This window comes from Chiloscyllium punctatum, chromosome 33, assembly GCF_047496795.1.
Source record: "Chiloscyllium punctatum isolate Juve2018m chromosome 33, sChiPun1.3, whole genome shotgun sequence".
Classification (NCBI taxonomy): domain Eukaryota; kingdom Metazoa; phylum Chordata; class Chondrichthyes; order Orectolobiformes; family Hemiscylliidae; genus Chiloscyllium; species Chiloscyllium punctatum.
The window spans coordinates 66068949-66084378 of record NC_092771.1 but is presented as its reverse complement, the minus strand read 5'-3'; the positions used below and the strand labels follow the sequence as shown (position 1 = coordinate 66084378).

The window sequence follows — 15430 nt, the reverse complement described above, 5'->3', positions numbered from 1 at the left end:
TTAGTCTAATTTCCCATTGTGTCTACTTCTCTGTCTCCTGTAGGTATTCCTGATGTCCCTGACTCAGCAGAATTCCCAATTCCTGTCTCGTCCATCACCACATTGAAGACAGTTGGTCAGCCAGAGAGAGATGGAGATTGAGTTCTGGAGCCTTCAATAAATCCTGCAGCCGGTAAGATCACTCTCAGTAAACAGCACAGGGAGGAGTTAGTGGGCTTTAATTCAGACCCTGAGGGCATGATGTAGGAACAATGCTGGGCAAGGAACATGAGAAAGTTCTCAGGCTTCATTATCGCCATCTTGTCTGTAAATTCATCTGTTCCACAGAACCCTCCCTATGTCTGTCAGTTTCTCCATTGTCTGTTTCATCGATACCACTTCCCCTCTCTCTATCAGCCCCTACAATCCTGCTTATCCCTGTACGCTCCTCATATCAGTAAAACTCTCCAAGTTTCTGCCTTTGCCTTTAATCCCGGGTTCTGTCACATCTCTCCTTAACTGAAGAAAAACAACTCTTCAGTTCCTTAAGCCATCCTGGTCAGTGTAGTCCTTTCCAGACCTGAAAAACCTCCCTGTCTTTGTGACTTTTTTGAACTCCTACTACCTTCATGATCTCTGTAACCTTCCCGTCACGACAACAAAAAAACTCTGTACCTTAGTAACCTCCTCCAGCTGTTAGACTCCTCCTTGTCTCTGGGCACAGTGCAGAGTGACCCTGCTTCTCTCATAAATTAGTTTCTCCATTTCTAATGATGACTATGAACTCTTCCTGTCTCTAAAACACACTCAGTCTCTGTAAACTCTGCTGGTCCCCATTGATGGAATTTCCTTCGGTAACTCCAAACCTTTATACCTTTAATCTCCTCCAGATGCGACCACACAGTTTATTTCTATAACCTCTATGAGTGATAGAGTCATAGAGATGTACAGCACAGAAACAGACCCTTCGGTCCAACCCGTCCATGCCGACCAGATATCCCAACCCAATCAAGACCTACCTGCCAGCACCCGGCCCATCTCCCTCCAAACCCTTCCCATTCATATACCCATCCAAATGCCTCTTAAATGTTGCAATTGTACCAACCTCCACCACATCCTCTGGCAGCTCGTTCCATACACGTACCACCCTCTGCGTGAAAAAGTTGCCCCTTAGGTCTCTTTTATATCTTTCCCCTCTCACCCTAAACCTATGCCCTCAAGTTCTGGATTCCCTGACCCCAGGGAAAAGACTTTGTCTATTTATCCTATCCAATCCATGCCCCTCATAATTTTGTAAACCTCTGTAATGTCACCCCTCAATCTCCGAAGCTCCAGGGAAAACCGCCCCAGCCTGTTCAGCCTCTCCCTGTAGCTCAAATCCTCCAATCCTGGCAACGTCCTTGTAAATCTTTTCTGAACCCTTTCAAGTTTCACAACAGTTCTTCCGATAGGAAGGAGACCGGAATTGCATAAAATATTCCAACAGTGGCCAAACCAATGTCCTGTACAGCCACAACATGACCTCCCATCTCCTGCACTGAATACTCTGACCAATAAAGGAAAGCATAACAAATGCCACCTTCAATATCCTATCTACCTGAGACCGTACTTTCAAGGAGCGATGAACTTGCACTCCAAGGTCTCTTTGGTCAGCAACACTCCCTAGGACCTTACCATTACGTGTATAAGTCCTGCTAAGATTTGCTTTCCCAAAATGCAGCTCATCGCATTTATCTGAATTAAACTCCATCTGCCAGTTAGCCCATTGTCCCCATCTGGTCCAGATCCTGTTGTAACCGTCTTCACTCTCCACTACACCTCGAATTTTGGTGTCATCTGTAAACTTACTAACTGTACCTCTTATGCTCGCATCCAAATCATTTATGTAAATGACAAAAAGTAGAGGGCCCAGCACCGATCCTTGTGGCACTGCACTGGTCACAGGTCTCCAGTCTGAAAAACAACCCTCCACCGCCACTCTCTGTCTTTTACCTTTGAGCCAGTTCTGTATCCAAATGGTTAGTTCTTACTGTATTCCATGAGTTCTAACCTTGCTAATCAGTCTCCCATGGGGGACCTTGCTGAATGCCTCACTGAAGTCCATATAGATCACATCCATCACTCTGCCCTCCTCAATATTCTTTGTTACTGTTTCAAAAAACTCAATCAAGTTTGTGAGACATGTTTTCCCATGCACAAAGCCATGTCGACTATTCCTAATCAGTCCTTGCCTTTCCAAATACATGTGCATCTTGTCCCTCAGGATTCCCTCCAACAACTTGCCCACCACTGAGTTCAGGCTCACTGGTCTATAGTTCCCTAGCTTGTCTTTACCACCCTTCTTAATCAGTGGCACCACGTTTGCCAAACTCCAGACTTCCGGCATCTCACCTGTGACTATCAATGATACAAATATCTCAGCAAGAGGCCCAGCAATCACTTCTCTAGCTTCCCACAGGGTTCTAGGGTACACCTGATCAGTTCCTGGGGATTTATTCACCTTTAATCCTTTCAAGACATCCAGCACTTCCTCCTCTGTAATCTGGACGTTTTGCAAGATGTCACCATCTATTTCCCTCCAGTCTATATCTTCCATATCCTTTTCCACAGTAAATATCGATGCAAAATATTCATTTAATATCTCCCCCATTTTCTGTGGCACCACACAAAGGCTGCCTTACTGATCTTAGAGCGGCCCTATTTTCTCCCTAGTTACCCTTTTTTCCTTAATATATTTGTAAAAACCCTTTGCATTCTCCTTAATTCTATTTTTCAGACCTATCTCATGTCCGTGTTTTGCCCTCCTGATTTCCCTCTTAAGTATACTCCAACTTCCTTTATACTCTTCTAAGGATTCACTCGATCTATCCTGTCTATACCTGACATGTGCTTTCTTCTTTTTCTGAACCAAAAACTCAATTTCTTTAGTCATCCAGAATTCCCAATACTTACCAGCCTTCCCTTTCACCCTGACAGGAATATACTTTCTCTGGACTCTTGTTACCTCATTTCTGAAGGCTCCCCATTTTCCAGCTGTCCCTTTAGCTGCGAACATCTGCCTCCAATCAGCTTTCAAAAGTTCTTGCCTAATACCGTCAAAATTGGCCTTTCTCCAATTTAGAACATCAACTTTTAGATCTGGTCTATCCTTTTCCATCACTATTTTAAAACAAATAGAATTATGGTCACTGGCCCCAAAGTGCTCCCCCACTGACACCTCACTCACCTGCTGTGCTATACTTCCCAAGAGTAGGTCAAGGTTTGCACCTTCTCTAGTAGGTACATCCACATACTGAATCAGAAAATTGTCTTGTACACACTTAAGAAATTCCTCTCCATATAAACCTTTAACACTATGGCAGTCCCAGTCAATGTTTGGAAAGTTAAAATCCCCTTCTATACCTACCCTATTATTCTTTCAGATAGCTGAGATCTCCTTACAAGTTTGTTTCTCAATTTCCCTCTGACTATTTGGGGGTCTATAATACAATCCCAATAAGATGATCATCACTTTCTTATCTCTCCGTTCCACCCAAATAACTTCCCTGGATGTATTTCTGGGAATATTATCCCTCAGCACACTGTAATGCTATCCCTTATCAAAAATGCCACTCCCCCTCCTCTCTTGCCTCCCTTTCTACCCTTCCTGTAGCATTTGTATCCTGGAACATTAAGCTGCCAGTCCTGCCTATCCCTGAGCCATGTTTCCGTAATTGCTAGGAGATCCCAGTCCCATGTTCCTAACCATGCCCTGAGTTCATCTGCCTTCCCTGTTAGGCCCCTTGCATTGAAATAAATGCAGTTTAATTTATTAATCCTACCTTGTCCCTGCCTGCCCTGACTGTTTGACTCACTTCTGTTCTCAGCTGTACCCGTCTCAGATCGATCTCCCAAAATCCTCCCTGTGATTGTTATCACGTCCCATCCCTGCATTCCTCCAAATCTATGTAGAGTCGTCCCATTCCTAAAACCCACCCTGTATCTGTCACCTGCCCCAGCTTCCACAACCAACCCTATCTCTGAAAGACACCCTCCCACCCCCTGTCCCAGTTACTACAGCCCGCTGTATCACTAAATGCCAGTAGTCACTATAATATCAGAGTAAGGTGTGAAAGCAGGAATACTGTACTGGGTTAGATGATCACTCGTGATCATATTGAATGGTGGGACCACCTCTGTAGTCAAATGGCTGATACCTGCTCTTCTTTCCTGTGCTTCTCTATAGACTTACTACCTATGTAACCTCCTTCAGTCCCCACAGCCCTCCCTCTCTCCATAAACTCCTTCAGTCCCCATGACTCTTCCTATCCATGTAACCTGAATCATTCCCCACAAACCTCCCTAACTCCATAACCTCCAAAAGGCCCCACGACCCTCCCTATCTCCATAATCACATCCTGACCCAACGACCCTCCCGTTCAGAGTAACCTCCTTCAATCCCCATGATCCTCCTGATCTGTGCAACCTCCTTCAGGCCCAACAGCCCTGCAGATCTCTTTGGCCCCTTTCAGCCCCCACAACACTCCCTATCTCCATAGTGTTCTTCAGTCACCACTGCACTCTCTATGTCCATAATCTCGTACAGTCCCCACATCACTCCCTATCTCCATAATGTCCTTCAGTCCCCACGACCCTCCTTATTTCCAAAACATCTATTACCTGTTGAACCTGTAAGCTCCATTTTTCAGATTGATAAACACGAACTCCCATAACCCTTTCTGCTGCCAGTCTGAAACCAAACAGTGTTAACCTGATAGTAGGTCGGGAGCTGAAATATGTTTGAAAGGATATGTCAATGAACAATAACTGGACCCTTAGAAACGCTTTTAATAAAAAGAGAATGTGTTTTTGAGCCTGTTGGATTTTATTTTTATTGGCGTGAATATAAATAGCAGAGTAGATACGGGTGTAAGAACAGCTGTACCGAGGATACGGTTTATTTGAATTTTCAGAAACCTTTACACAAGTTTCAATAAAGGCTAAAGAGTAACTTGGTAGAGAATAGGGCACCTTAACTGTCAGGAGGTGGGTGAGATATTAGACAAAATAATGTTGTCAGAATTTACTGTGGAGAAAGACATGGAAGCTCGGGAAGTTGGGGAAATAAATAGCGATGTCTTGGAAAGAATCCTCACCAGAGAAGAAAAAGTGCTGGAATCTTAAAATAAATAAAGGTAGATAAATCCTCAGTCACTTATTAGGTCGATCCTAGAATATTGTGGGAATCTGGGGAAGTGACCCTAACATATATTTATTTTATCAATAAACACAATGAGTTACCGGAGGATTGGAGGGTGGCTAATGCTGTTCCATCACTTAAGGTCTGCAGGGAGCAGCCAGGAAATCACAGACCAGTGAGCCAGTGCTGGGTAAGTTGTTGGAGGAGATCCTGAGAGAAAGGAACTACATATATTTGGAAAGGCAAGGGCTGATTAGAGATGGTCAGCATGGCTTTGTGAGTGGGAAACCGTGTTTCACAAACCGGATTGACTCTTCGAGGAGTTGACCAAGAGATAGATGAAGGCAGAGCAGTCAGCGTTGTCTACATGCACTTCAACAAAGCATTTGACAAGGTTCCAAGGGATGTAGAACATCTAGTCAAGAGGAAGAAGGAAGCTAACTTAAGTTTGAGGAACCAAGGATCAGAAGCTCTAGAGAGTTACATGGGGCAGCACGGTGGCTCAGTGGTTAGCACTGCTGCCTCACAGCACTAGGGACGCGATTTCAATTCCAGCCCCAGGCGACTGTCTGTGTGGAGTTTGCACATTCTCTCCATGTCTGCGTGGGTTTCCGACAGCTGCGCCGCTTTCCACCCACAGCCCAAAGATGTGCAGGTTAGGTGAATCAGCCATGCATTGTTCAAGAAAGGGAATAGAGATAATCCTGGGAATCACAGACCTGTCAGTCTTCTGTCTGTGATGTGCAGATTATTGGAGGGGACTCTGAGATACATGATTTATGATTCCTTGGAAAACCATAGTTTGATTAGAGAAAGTCATCATGACTTTGTAAGGGACAGGTCATGCCTCACAAATCTTATTGAATCCTTTGAGAATGTGACAAAACACATTTACGGCTCATTGAGAAAGTACAGAGCATGGGATACAGGGAAACCTGCCTGTCTGGATACAGAATTCCTGGCCCACAGAAGACAGAGTGTGATGACAGATGGAAATCATTCAGCCTGGAGCTCAGTGACCAGTGGTTTTCTGCAGGGAGAGGTCAAAAAATCTCTGCTCTTTGTGATTTTATAAATGACTTGGATGTGTGAGTGGAACAGTGGGTAAGTAGGTTTGCTAATGACACGAAGGTTGGTGGAGTGGTGAATAGTGTGGATGTCTGCTGGAGGTTGCAATGGGACATTGAAAAGATGTAGAGCTGGGCTGAGAAGTGGCAGATAAAGTCAAATCTGGAAAAGTTTGAAGTGCTGCATTTTGGAAGGTGAGACTTGAATGCAGAATACAGGGGTAAGGCAGAATACTGAATAGTGTGGAGGAACAGATGGATCTTGGATTTCATGACCAGAGATCCATCAAATCTGCCACCAAGCTGTGAGAGTGTTGTTAAGAAGGAATATGTTGTATTGGCTTTCATTAGCTGGGGGATTGAGTTTTAAAGCCATAAGGTTATGCTGCAGCTCGATACAGTCCTCTTTAGATCCCAATGAGAATATTGTGTTCAGTTTTGATCCCTTCATTACAGGAAGGATGTGGAAGCTTTAGAGAGGGTAAAGAGGAGATTTACCAGGATGCTACCTGGACTGGAGAGCATGTCTTATGAAGAAAGGTTGAGGGAGCTAAGGCTTTTCTCATTGGAGTGAAGAAGAGTGTGGTGTGATTTGGTAGAGGTGAACAAGATGGTGTGAGGCAAAGATAGAGTGAACAGTGAGAGACCTCTTTATCCCATGGCATACATGGTACAAGGGGGCATAATTGTAAGGTGATTGGAGGATGGGTAAGGGGAGATTTCAGATGTAGGTTCTTTACACAGAGAATGGTGGGTGGGTGCAACGGGACATTTTAACGGACTCTTGGATAGGCACATGGATGACAGCAAAATGAAGGGTATGTAAGATAGTTTGATCTTACAGTCAAAGATGGGTATGGCATCATGACCGAAGGGTCTTGTTCTGTACTGTTCTGTGTTCTGCGTGTCGTATGGTAAACTGGGTAATAAGCTCAGATCAGTGTAAAAGGATATGGCATTCAGGAGGAGCTAGTCAACTGGACAGAAAATTGGGCTTGATGGTAGGAGACAGAGGGTGATGGGAGACATGTTGTTTTTTTGACTGGAGACATGTGACCAGCGGTGGAGTGGGTCCACTGTTGTTTGTCATTTGGATAAATGGTTTGGATGGGAATATTGTTAAGTAAGTTAAGTAAAGTTTTTGGTGAAATGGTGGTAAACAGGACAGTGATGAAGGTTATCTGTGATACAACAGGATGGACAGTACTGCTGGGATAGTACTGATCTGAAGAACAGCAGATGGAGTTTAATTCGATAAATGTGAAGTGTGTCATTTTGGTGAAACAAACCAGAGTGTTACTTGTCCAGTTAATGTTAGAGCCCTGGGTCGTGTTGTCAATCAGTGACCCAGGTACACAGTTCTTTAAAAGTGGTGTCACAGATAGACAGGCTGGTGAAGAAGGCATTTGGGATGGTTTCCTTCACTGGGAAGAGCAGTAACAGTAGGAGTTGGGACGTCATGTTGTATCTGTACAAGACATTGGTCAGGTCACCATAAAAGCATTGTTGATCAGTGGGAAGAACTCATCTGGTTCACTCACCTCCTTTTGTGTAGAACATCTGACATTCTAACTTGGCCTGGCTAACATGTGACTCCAGACCCATTGCAACATGGCTGACTCTGAGCTGTCCTCTGTGTAATTAACAGTGACACCCACATCCCATGAATGAATAAATAAAAATACGTATGTCCCTCCCTACCTCTGCAAACACCTCCAGCTGCAACAATTCAGACTGGCTTTGTAACACCGTTCAGGTCCTGACCACTCTCTGTAACACTCTCACTATCTCCAGCACCTTCACCTCTCCCTGTTCCTTTTGTGACATCAAACCCTTACACTGATTCCTCTTCCCACTGCCCAACTCCTGGTAGCAGACCCTTTGCAGTCCCTTTAACACTTACTCCTAAAACATTCTCTCACTTCAGGATTTTAAGTACTTTTTGGTGATCTTCAAAGCCTCATAATCTAATGATCCATTTTGTCCTAAATGAGGGGCCGGTGGGAATTTCTTGCTGAGATTTTGACTGTTTCAGTGGAATGTTCTTTTGTTGAGTGACTTACACTGTTCCTTCAAACTGTTCATTTACAGGCACATATTTCACTCTGTTTCGCCTCATTGCCATGGTCAGTTCTCATCTCAAACCCATGTAATTGGCTGTTTTTGTTTTTAGTTGTAGTTTATCCTTTCTGTGATTCACTTTAAAACTTTATATTTCTTTAAACTGCACTTTATCACAATCTCCGAGAGGATCTCTCCAGGTGACATTACTCATTCACGAAGTTTCATCACACAACGGTCGCTCTGAGGTAGTTATGTCCCTAGCCAGTTGCACAATTTGTTATTCAAAAAAAACACCGAAATTTTTTTTTCCTGAACTCCTCTTCTAATATCACTGTTGCCAGTGTGACTGTCCCAGATTATGTGAATATTGAAGTTTCCCAAAATTATCACAATGTGTTTGTTAAAAAATTCCAATGAGTTCCTGTTTAATGCAGTGATGAACAATGGAATGCTGTTTGGTGGCCAAAACTGTTCTGCTGCTTGTGTCCTTGACAAGTAGTAGCCAGAATGTACATTCAGACTGACTCTACTTCATGATCTGAGACCAAATGATTTCTCTGTAATGCCTTTGTTATCCATTATTATTAGCGTTGCCCACGTTGCCTGAGTTTGCACAAGGTGGTGAACCATTGAATATTTATGCCCACCTTTTGTTCGCCCTGTAACCATGTCTCTCTGGTGTCTAAACCTCTTTTATCTCTGTGTCACAAATCAATCTACCTTATTGAAGAGACATTATCCATTCCAAAATAACATAATTTACTCTTTTCAACAATTTCCTATCACAGACCTATTCCCTGTTGTAGTTAATCTCTGTCCCATCCTGTTCCTTTCTGCTTGTCTTCAGTCACATTCCCATGCTGCTCCCATACTTCACCTTTTCTCTTTGCATTTGGAAAGCTCATTTCATCTGAACCCTGACCCAGCATCCTCTGTGTCAGTTTAAAGCCCTATCCCATAAACCTACCGACATAATTGGCCAGGACCCTGGTCCCAGTACAATTCCTAATGGATTATTTATTAAATCGGGTATAGGATGTGGGTGCCTCTGGCTGACCAGCCTTTCTTGCCCAGCCCTAGCTTCCTTCGAGCTAAGTAACTTGCTCGGCCATTTCAGAGGGTAATTGAGAGGCAAACACTTTGCTGTGGGGATGTCGTGTCGACCACGTGAGGATGAGCAGATATCCGTATCTAAAGAACAAGTATTTGTTTTTTTTTGTACATCAGCAATGGTTTCATATTTATTTATGGATTGTTAATTACTATTTTTGAAATTATTAATTTCAAACTCCACCATTTCTCATGGTGGGATTCAAACCCTCTTCCCCTGAACATTAGCTGAGGTTTTGGATACATACTCTAGCAATAATACCACTCGGCCATCACTTCGTCTGCTCACTGGGTGCTCATCCCTGAGCACTGATACCAGAGCATCATGAAGCTAAACACATTCTTCCAACATGACTGTGTGATCCTGAAGTCTTCCTGCACTCTGGTGATATCACTCAGTCTCTCTCCATGTGGTATCCCTCACTGTCTGGGTCTAATTGCTGCCTCTGTCAGCGCCTCCTGCTCTTCCAGTTACTCCAGATCCTGAGCCAACAGAATTCTCCACTCCAGAGAAATGCAACAGCACAACCCAGGGATGGAGTGGGATTTTCCAGATATCTGTGGGGTTCATTTCCATTCTCCATGTGTAACCCTCACTGCATCAGTCTAATTTTCTATTCTGTCTATTTCTTTGTCTCCTGTAGGTATTTAGGAAGTTCCTGACTCAATAGACCTCCCAATAGCTGGGGGTCTCGTCCATCACCTCACTGAAGATGGTTGGTCAGCCAGAGAGACAAAGGGCAGGGAGATATGGAGCCTTCAATAAATCCTGCAGTGAGGTAAGATCACTCATAGTGCTTAGAGCAGGGAGCAATGAGAGGGCTCCAAACGTCGCTAATAGGACATGACATAGAGACAGTGCTGATGGGGAGCACAGTACAGATACAGACACACCCCAGACTCAACCACCACCTCTACTTTAATTTCCGTTGCACTGAGAGAGCATGGGAAGTTCATAGTTATCAGTACAGGCCTGTGCTGTCTTAGTGAGCATCAGGACAACAGAGGGACAAGCAGGCCTCCGACGAGAGGTTGGGAATGCTGCCTGCGATCTTTCTGTTCTGTGTTCTCCCTCCATCACTGTGCTAAGACTCACTATTCTGCAACTCTGTGCCTATGGCATGGCTTGTGCACCAGTGTCTTCAGTAATTTTTAACTCCTATAATAGTTCCAGCACCTCACCTGTGACTATCGATGATACAAATATCTCAACAAAAGGCCCAGTTATCACTTCTCTAGCTTCCCACAGAGTTCAAGGGTTCACATTTTGCAAGGTGTCACCATCTATTTCCCTACATTCTATATATTCCATATCCTTTTCCACAGTAAAAACTGATGCAAAATATTCGTTTAGTATCTCTGTCTTTTAAACATTGTAATTGTAACCACGTCCACCCTTCCTCAGGAAGTTCATTCCACAATCAAAACACCCTCTGGGTAACAATTTGCCCCCATGTCTATTTTTTTGAACATCTCTCTCTTCTAACCTTAAAAATGTAGTCCCTCCTCTTGAGACTCCCCCATCCTACAGAAAAGGCAACTACCATTAAATCGATCTATATTTCATTTTCTAAAATAAACTTTCATAACATCACATCTCAAACTCCAGGCTCCAGTGAAAAAAGACTCAGCCCCCATTTTTCAGAACTCAAGCCTTCCATATCCAACAATGTCCTGGTAAATCTCTGCTGAACCCTCTGCAGCTGAATAATATCCTCCCTATAACTGGGCAACCAGAACTGGACAGAGGAGTGCAGAAGAGGCCACATAAATGTCTGGAAAAGCGCAGCAGGTCAGGCAGCATCCAAGGAACAGGAGAATCGACGTTTCGGGCACAGGCCCTTCTTCAGGAATTATGCCCGAAACGTCGATTCTCCTGTTCCTTGGATGCTGCCTGACCTGCTGCACTTTTCCAACAACACATTTTCAGCTCTGATCTCCAGCATCTGCAGTCCTCACTTTCTCCTCATAAATGTCTGCACAATCTCAACCTGACGTCCCAAATCCTCCAGTCAATGGACTGAGCAATAGCCAGGCATGCCAAGCACTGTCTTATCCATCCTGTGATGCAAACTTCAAGAATTATGTACCTGAACCCGGAGGTCCCTCTGCTCTAAAACATTAACCGAGGCCTGAACATCAATTGTATAAGCTCTACCCTTGTTTGTTTTACCAAGTGCACTACCTCGCATTTATTCAGATTGAATACCATCTACAGTTTTTCAGCCCATTCACCCATTTCATCAAGATCCCTTTGTAATCTCAAAAAACCTCCTTCACTGCCCATTATGCCACCCTCCAGCCTTCCCAGCACATCACACATGGCTGTCAATGGTACACATATCTTTGCTCGCGGCTCCACAATTTCTTCCCTAGCATTGCACAATGTCCTGTAATACACTTAATCAGGTCCTGGGTCTTTCCAATCCTTTGTGTTGTAAAATCTCCAGCACCACCTCTTCTATAATATGCCTCTTTTTAAGTCATAGAGATGGGCAGCATGGAAACAGACCCTTTGGTCCAACTCATCTATGCTAACCAGAAGATCTAAATAAATCCATCCCATTTCCCAGCATTTGGCCCATGTACCTCTAAACCCTTATTATTCATATACACATCCAGATACCTTTTAAATGTTGTCATAGTATCAGTATCTGCTACTTGCTCTCTCAGCTCATTCCATACATACATCACAATGTGCATAAAAAAGCTGTCCCTTCAGTGCCGTTTAAACCTTTCCCCTTCAACCTTAAACCTATGCTGTCTAGGTTTGGACACTCGAACCCCTGGGAAAAGACCTTGACTGTTTACCCAATCCATACCCCTCATGTTTATATAAACCTCTGTCAGGTCACCCCTCCAGTCTTCTATGCTCCAGGGAAAATAACCCCAGCTTATTCAGCAACAATCCTGGCAACATCTTGTTAATCTTTTCTGAACACTTTCAACTTTCACATCCTTCATATAGTGGGGAGACTGGAATTACAGAGAACTCCAAATGTGGTCTAACGTATTACTCTTGTTCCCTGAGTTCCCCGGTCTTTGTCCACAATACATTCTGTAGCAAAAAATGTGTTTAAGGTCTGAGCCATATCCTGCGGTTCCACACACCAATGGTCTCATTGATTTTAAGGGACATTATTTTGTCTCGAGTTACTCTTTTACTCTTAATATTTTTATACAATCATTTTTGGATTCTCCTTATCATTCTCTGCTGAGGCTATTTCATGTACCCTTTCTGCATTCCTGATTTCTACCTAAAGTGTATTCCTAAAGTCCCTGTGATCCTCAGGGATTCCCTTGATCCAGCTGGCTATACCTGACATGTTGCCCCCTTTTCCTTGACCAGCCCCTCAGTCGACAGCCAGTGTTTCCGAATGTTGTCAGCATTGATCTGCACACAACCAGGAACATGCTGGCGCTGATCGATCAGTTTATCTCACTTTTAAAATATTCTCACTTGCCAGACTTCCCTTTCCCTGCAAATAGACTCCCCAATCACCTTTTGTGAGTTCCTGGCAAATATTATCAAGATTAGTCTGGCCCCATTTTATAACTTGAACCTGTGGAGCAGCCTTGTCCTTTTCCATTGCTATTTTCAAACTAATAGACTTGAGTCACTTTGGCAAAATGCTTTCCCACTCACACCTCAGTCCCTTTCCCGACCTTGTTTCCCAAGGGGAGGGCAGGTTTTGCCCCTTTCTCTTTTCAGGCCATTTACATATTGATTGGAGTTTTCTGGAACACAATTACCAAATTCCTCCCTTGCAAACACTGAACACTGGCAGTCCCAGTCGAGGTTTGGAAAGTTTAAAACCCCCAACCATAAACAGCCCTATTATTATGATTGATATTTGAGATCTCCTGATATGTTTGTTCCTCAGTCTGCCACTGATTAGTCGGGGTCAATAAGACAATCGTGTCAGAGTGATGACCCATTCTTATTTCTCAGTACCACTAACATAGTGTCACTGAGTGATCCCACAGGAATATCCTCTCTAGGTACTGATGTAATGATTCATGCAATGAAAACCCCCCACCACACGTCCTCTCTTGCCTCCCCTTCGATGCTTCCTGTAGCATCTCCACTTTGACACAATGAACTGCCAGTCCTGTCCCTCCCTCAGCTGTGTTTCTGTAATAACTATAATATCCCAGTCCCATGTTCCAGTCCATGCCCTGAGTTCATCTTCCTCAGCTGTCAGGCCCCTTTCATTGAAATAAATGCACTTTAATCATCAGTTCCCCCTCCCCCATTTCCTGCTATGTTCTTGCCTGCCTTGTCTGCTGAAATTGCTGTCTTTAATTTGTGCACCAACCTCAATCTTCTTTCTGGCTTTATGACTGTTTAAGGTGCAACACCCTGCCAGATTAGATTATATCCTCTCAAGCAGCTCTAACAATTCGCCCCATCAGGATGTGGGTCCCCCTCCTGCTCCCAGTTTAGGTGCCTTCCCCACCCTGTCAACCTGTGCTGACACCTTCAGACATCCAGGGACTTGCCCACCAAGGTCCCGGTGTTACTCAGTTCTCCAGGAGGACCTACCCTTCATGATGTATATCCTTCGCTTATGAGACTTCCCACAGTGCATTACCTCACAGTGATCAGAAGTAAACTCCATCTGCCATTACTCAGAGTGTGTACGACTCTGAGTATGACTAACTTCATCCAGTCTCCCCAAACGTCCCTACCTCTAATTGTCGAGAGAATGCACAACCCTCCCTGTTGTGTTAACCTCCTCCAGTCCCTCTCATGGACACCATCTATGTAAGCTTCTCCTGTTCCTGACTATTTTTTCCTCATGTTCTAATAAACCCTTGTGAACTTTGTGACCTAGTCCAATCTCTGCAGTGCTCTGTGTAATCAGCCTCACTGTGCCTGGAACCTGGCTTCAATTCCAGCCTTGGCCGACTGTCTGTGTGGACTTTGCATGTGCTCCCTCCTAACTGTGTGGGTTTCTTCTGGGTGCTTTGGTTTCCTGCCATCGTCCAACATTTGCACGATACGTGATTGGCCATCATAACTTGACTGTAGTATTCAGGCAAGTATGGTTTAGGTGAGTTCACCATGAGGAATGCAGGGTTTATTGGACAGGGAGAGGGATGGGTCTGGTTAGGATGCTCTTTAGAGGGGTTGGTGTGGACTTGTTCGGCCGAATGGCCTGTATCCACATTGTGGAGATTCTAGTCAGATTATTGCCCAGTCCTGTCAACCATCCCTTTCTCTTGAACCTTGCCTCATCCCCAATACTCCCCATATATGTGTAATCTCCAACAGACTCTAAAACACTCCTTGCCTATGTAAGCTTCTCCAGTCCTTACCACGATCGATATGACTGTCACCTCTTCCTGCTTTTAGAACCTTCCCTATAACTCTTGCCATTTGTTACAGCACTCCCAATCACTGTTCCATCATGAAACCCCGAAAAACATTTATGTCTCTGTAAACTCATCTGGAGTAAGTGAGGATTGCAGATGCTGGAGATCAGGGCTGAAAATGTGTTGCTGGAAAAGCGCAGCAGGTCAGGCAGCATCCAAGGAGCATCCAAGGAGCAGGAGAATCGACGTTTCGGGCATCGAAACTCATCTGGAGTGTCTATACTTTCTTTTGACAGTCCCGTTCTGAGACTTTCTCGATATCAAAAAAGTCATTACGTGTAGGTAACCCTTATTATTGTAACCTCCCTCCAGTCTTACAGCACTGAGGATCTGTAGAAGCTCTTTTCAAACCGACAGCCATCTCTGTGTCTGTAATCTCCTCCACTCCCCATTATACATTGTCTCAGAGCTCCTCTGTAGTCCATTAATCATTCCCTAACACTGTCTGTATCAATATCACATACTCCAAAAACACAACCTTCCCTTTCTGTGTAAATCCCTACACCGGTCCCTATCCCCCTCAGCTCCGTATAACAATACGACCCTCCATGTCTGTGTATTCACCCTCAGTCCTACATCCCTCCCTATCTGTGTAACCTTCTCCATGCATTTTTGCTTCAGTCTCTTCAACTTTCCCTGTGAGTGTAATATC

The 15430-nt window shown here is 44.2% G+C and overlaps 1 protein-coding gene across 2 annotated transcripts in view; it reads left to right on the top strand.

Moving 5' to 3' along the window:
* LOC140458563 (uncharacterized) overlaps nucleotides 1-15430 on the top strand; it is a 183786-nt gene that overhangs the window by 129213 nt on the left and 39143 nt on the right. For both annotated transcript variants that reach the window (XM_072553338.1, XM_072553337.1), the window contains 2 exons: nucleotides 44-172; nucleotides 10044-10178. In XM_072553338.1, coding sequence (XP_072409439.1) covers nucleotides 10113-10178 — 66 coding nt within the window. In that variant the 5' untranslated portion in view covers nucleotides 44-172; nucleotides 10044-10112. The remainder of the gene's footprint in view (nucleotides 1-43; nucleotides 173-10043; nucleotides 10179-15430) is intronic.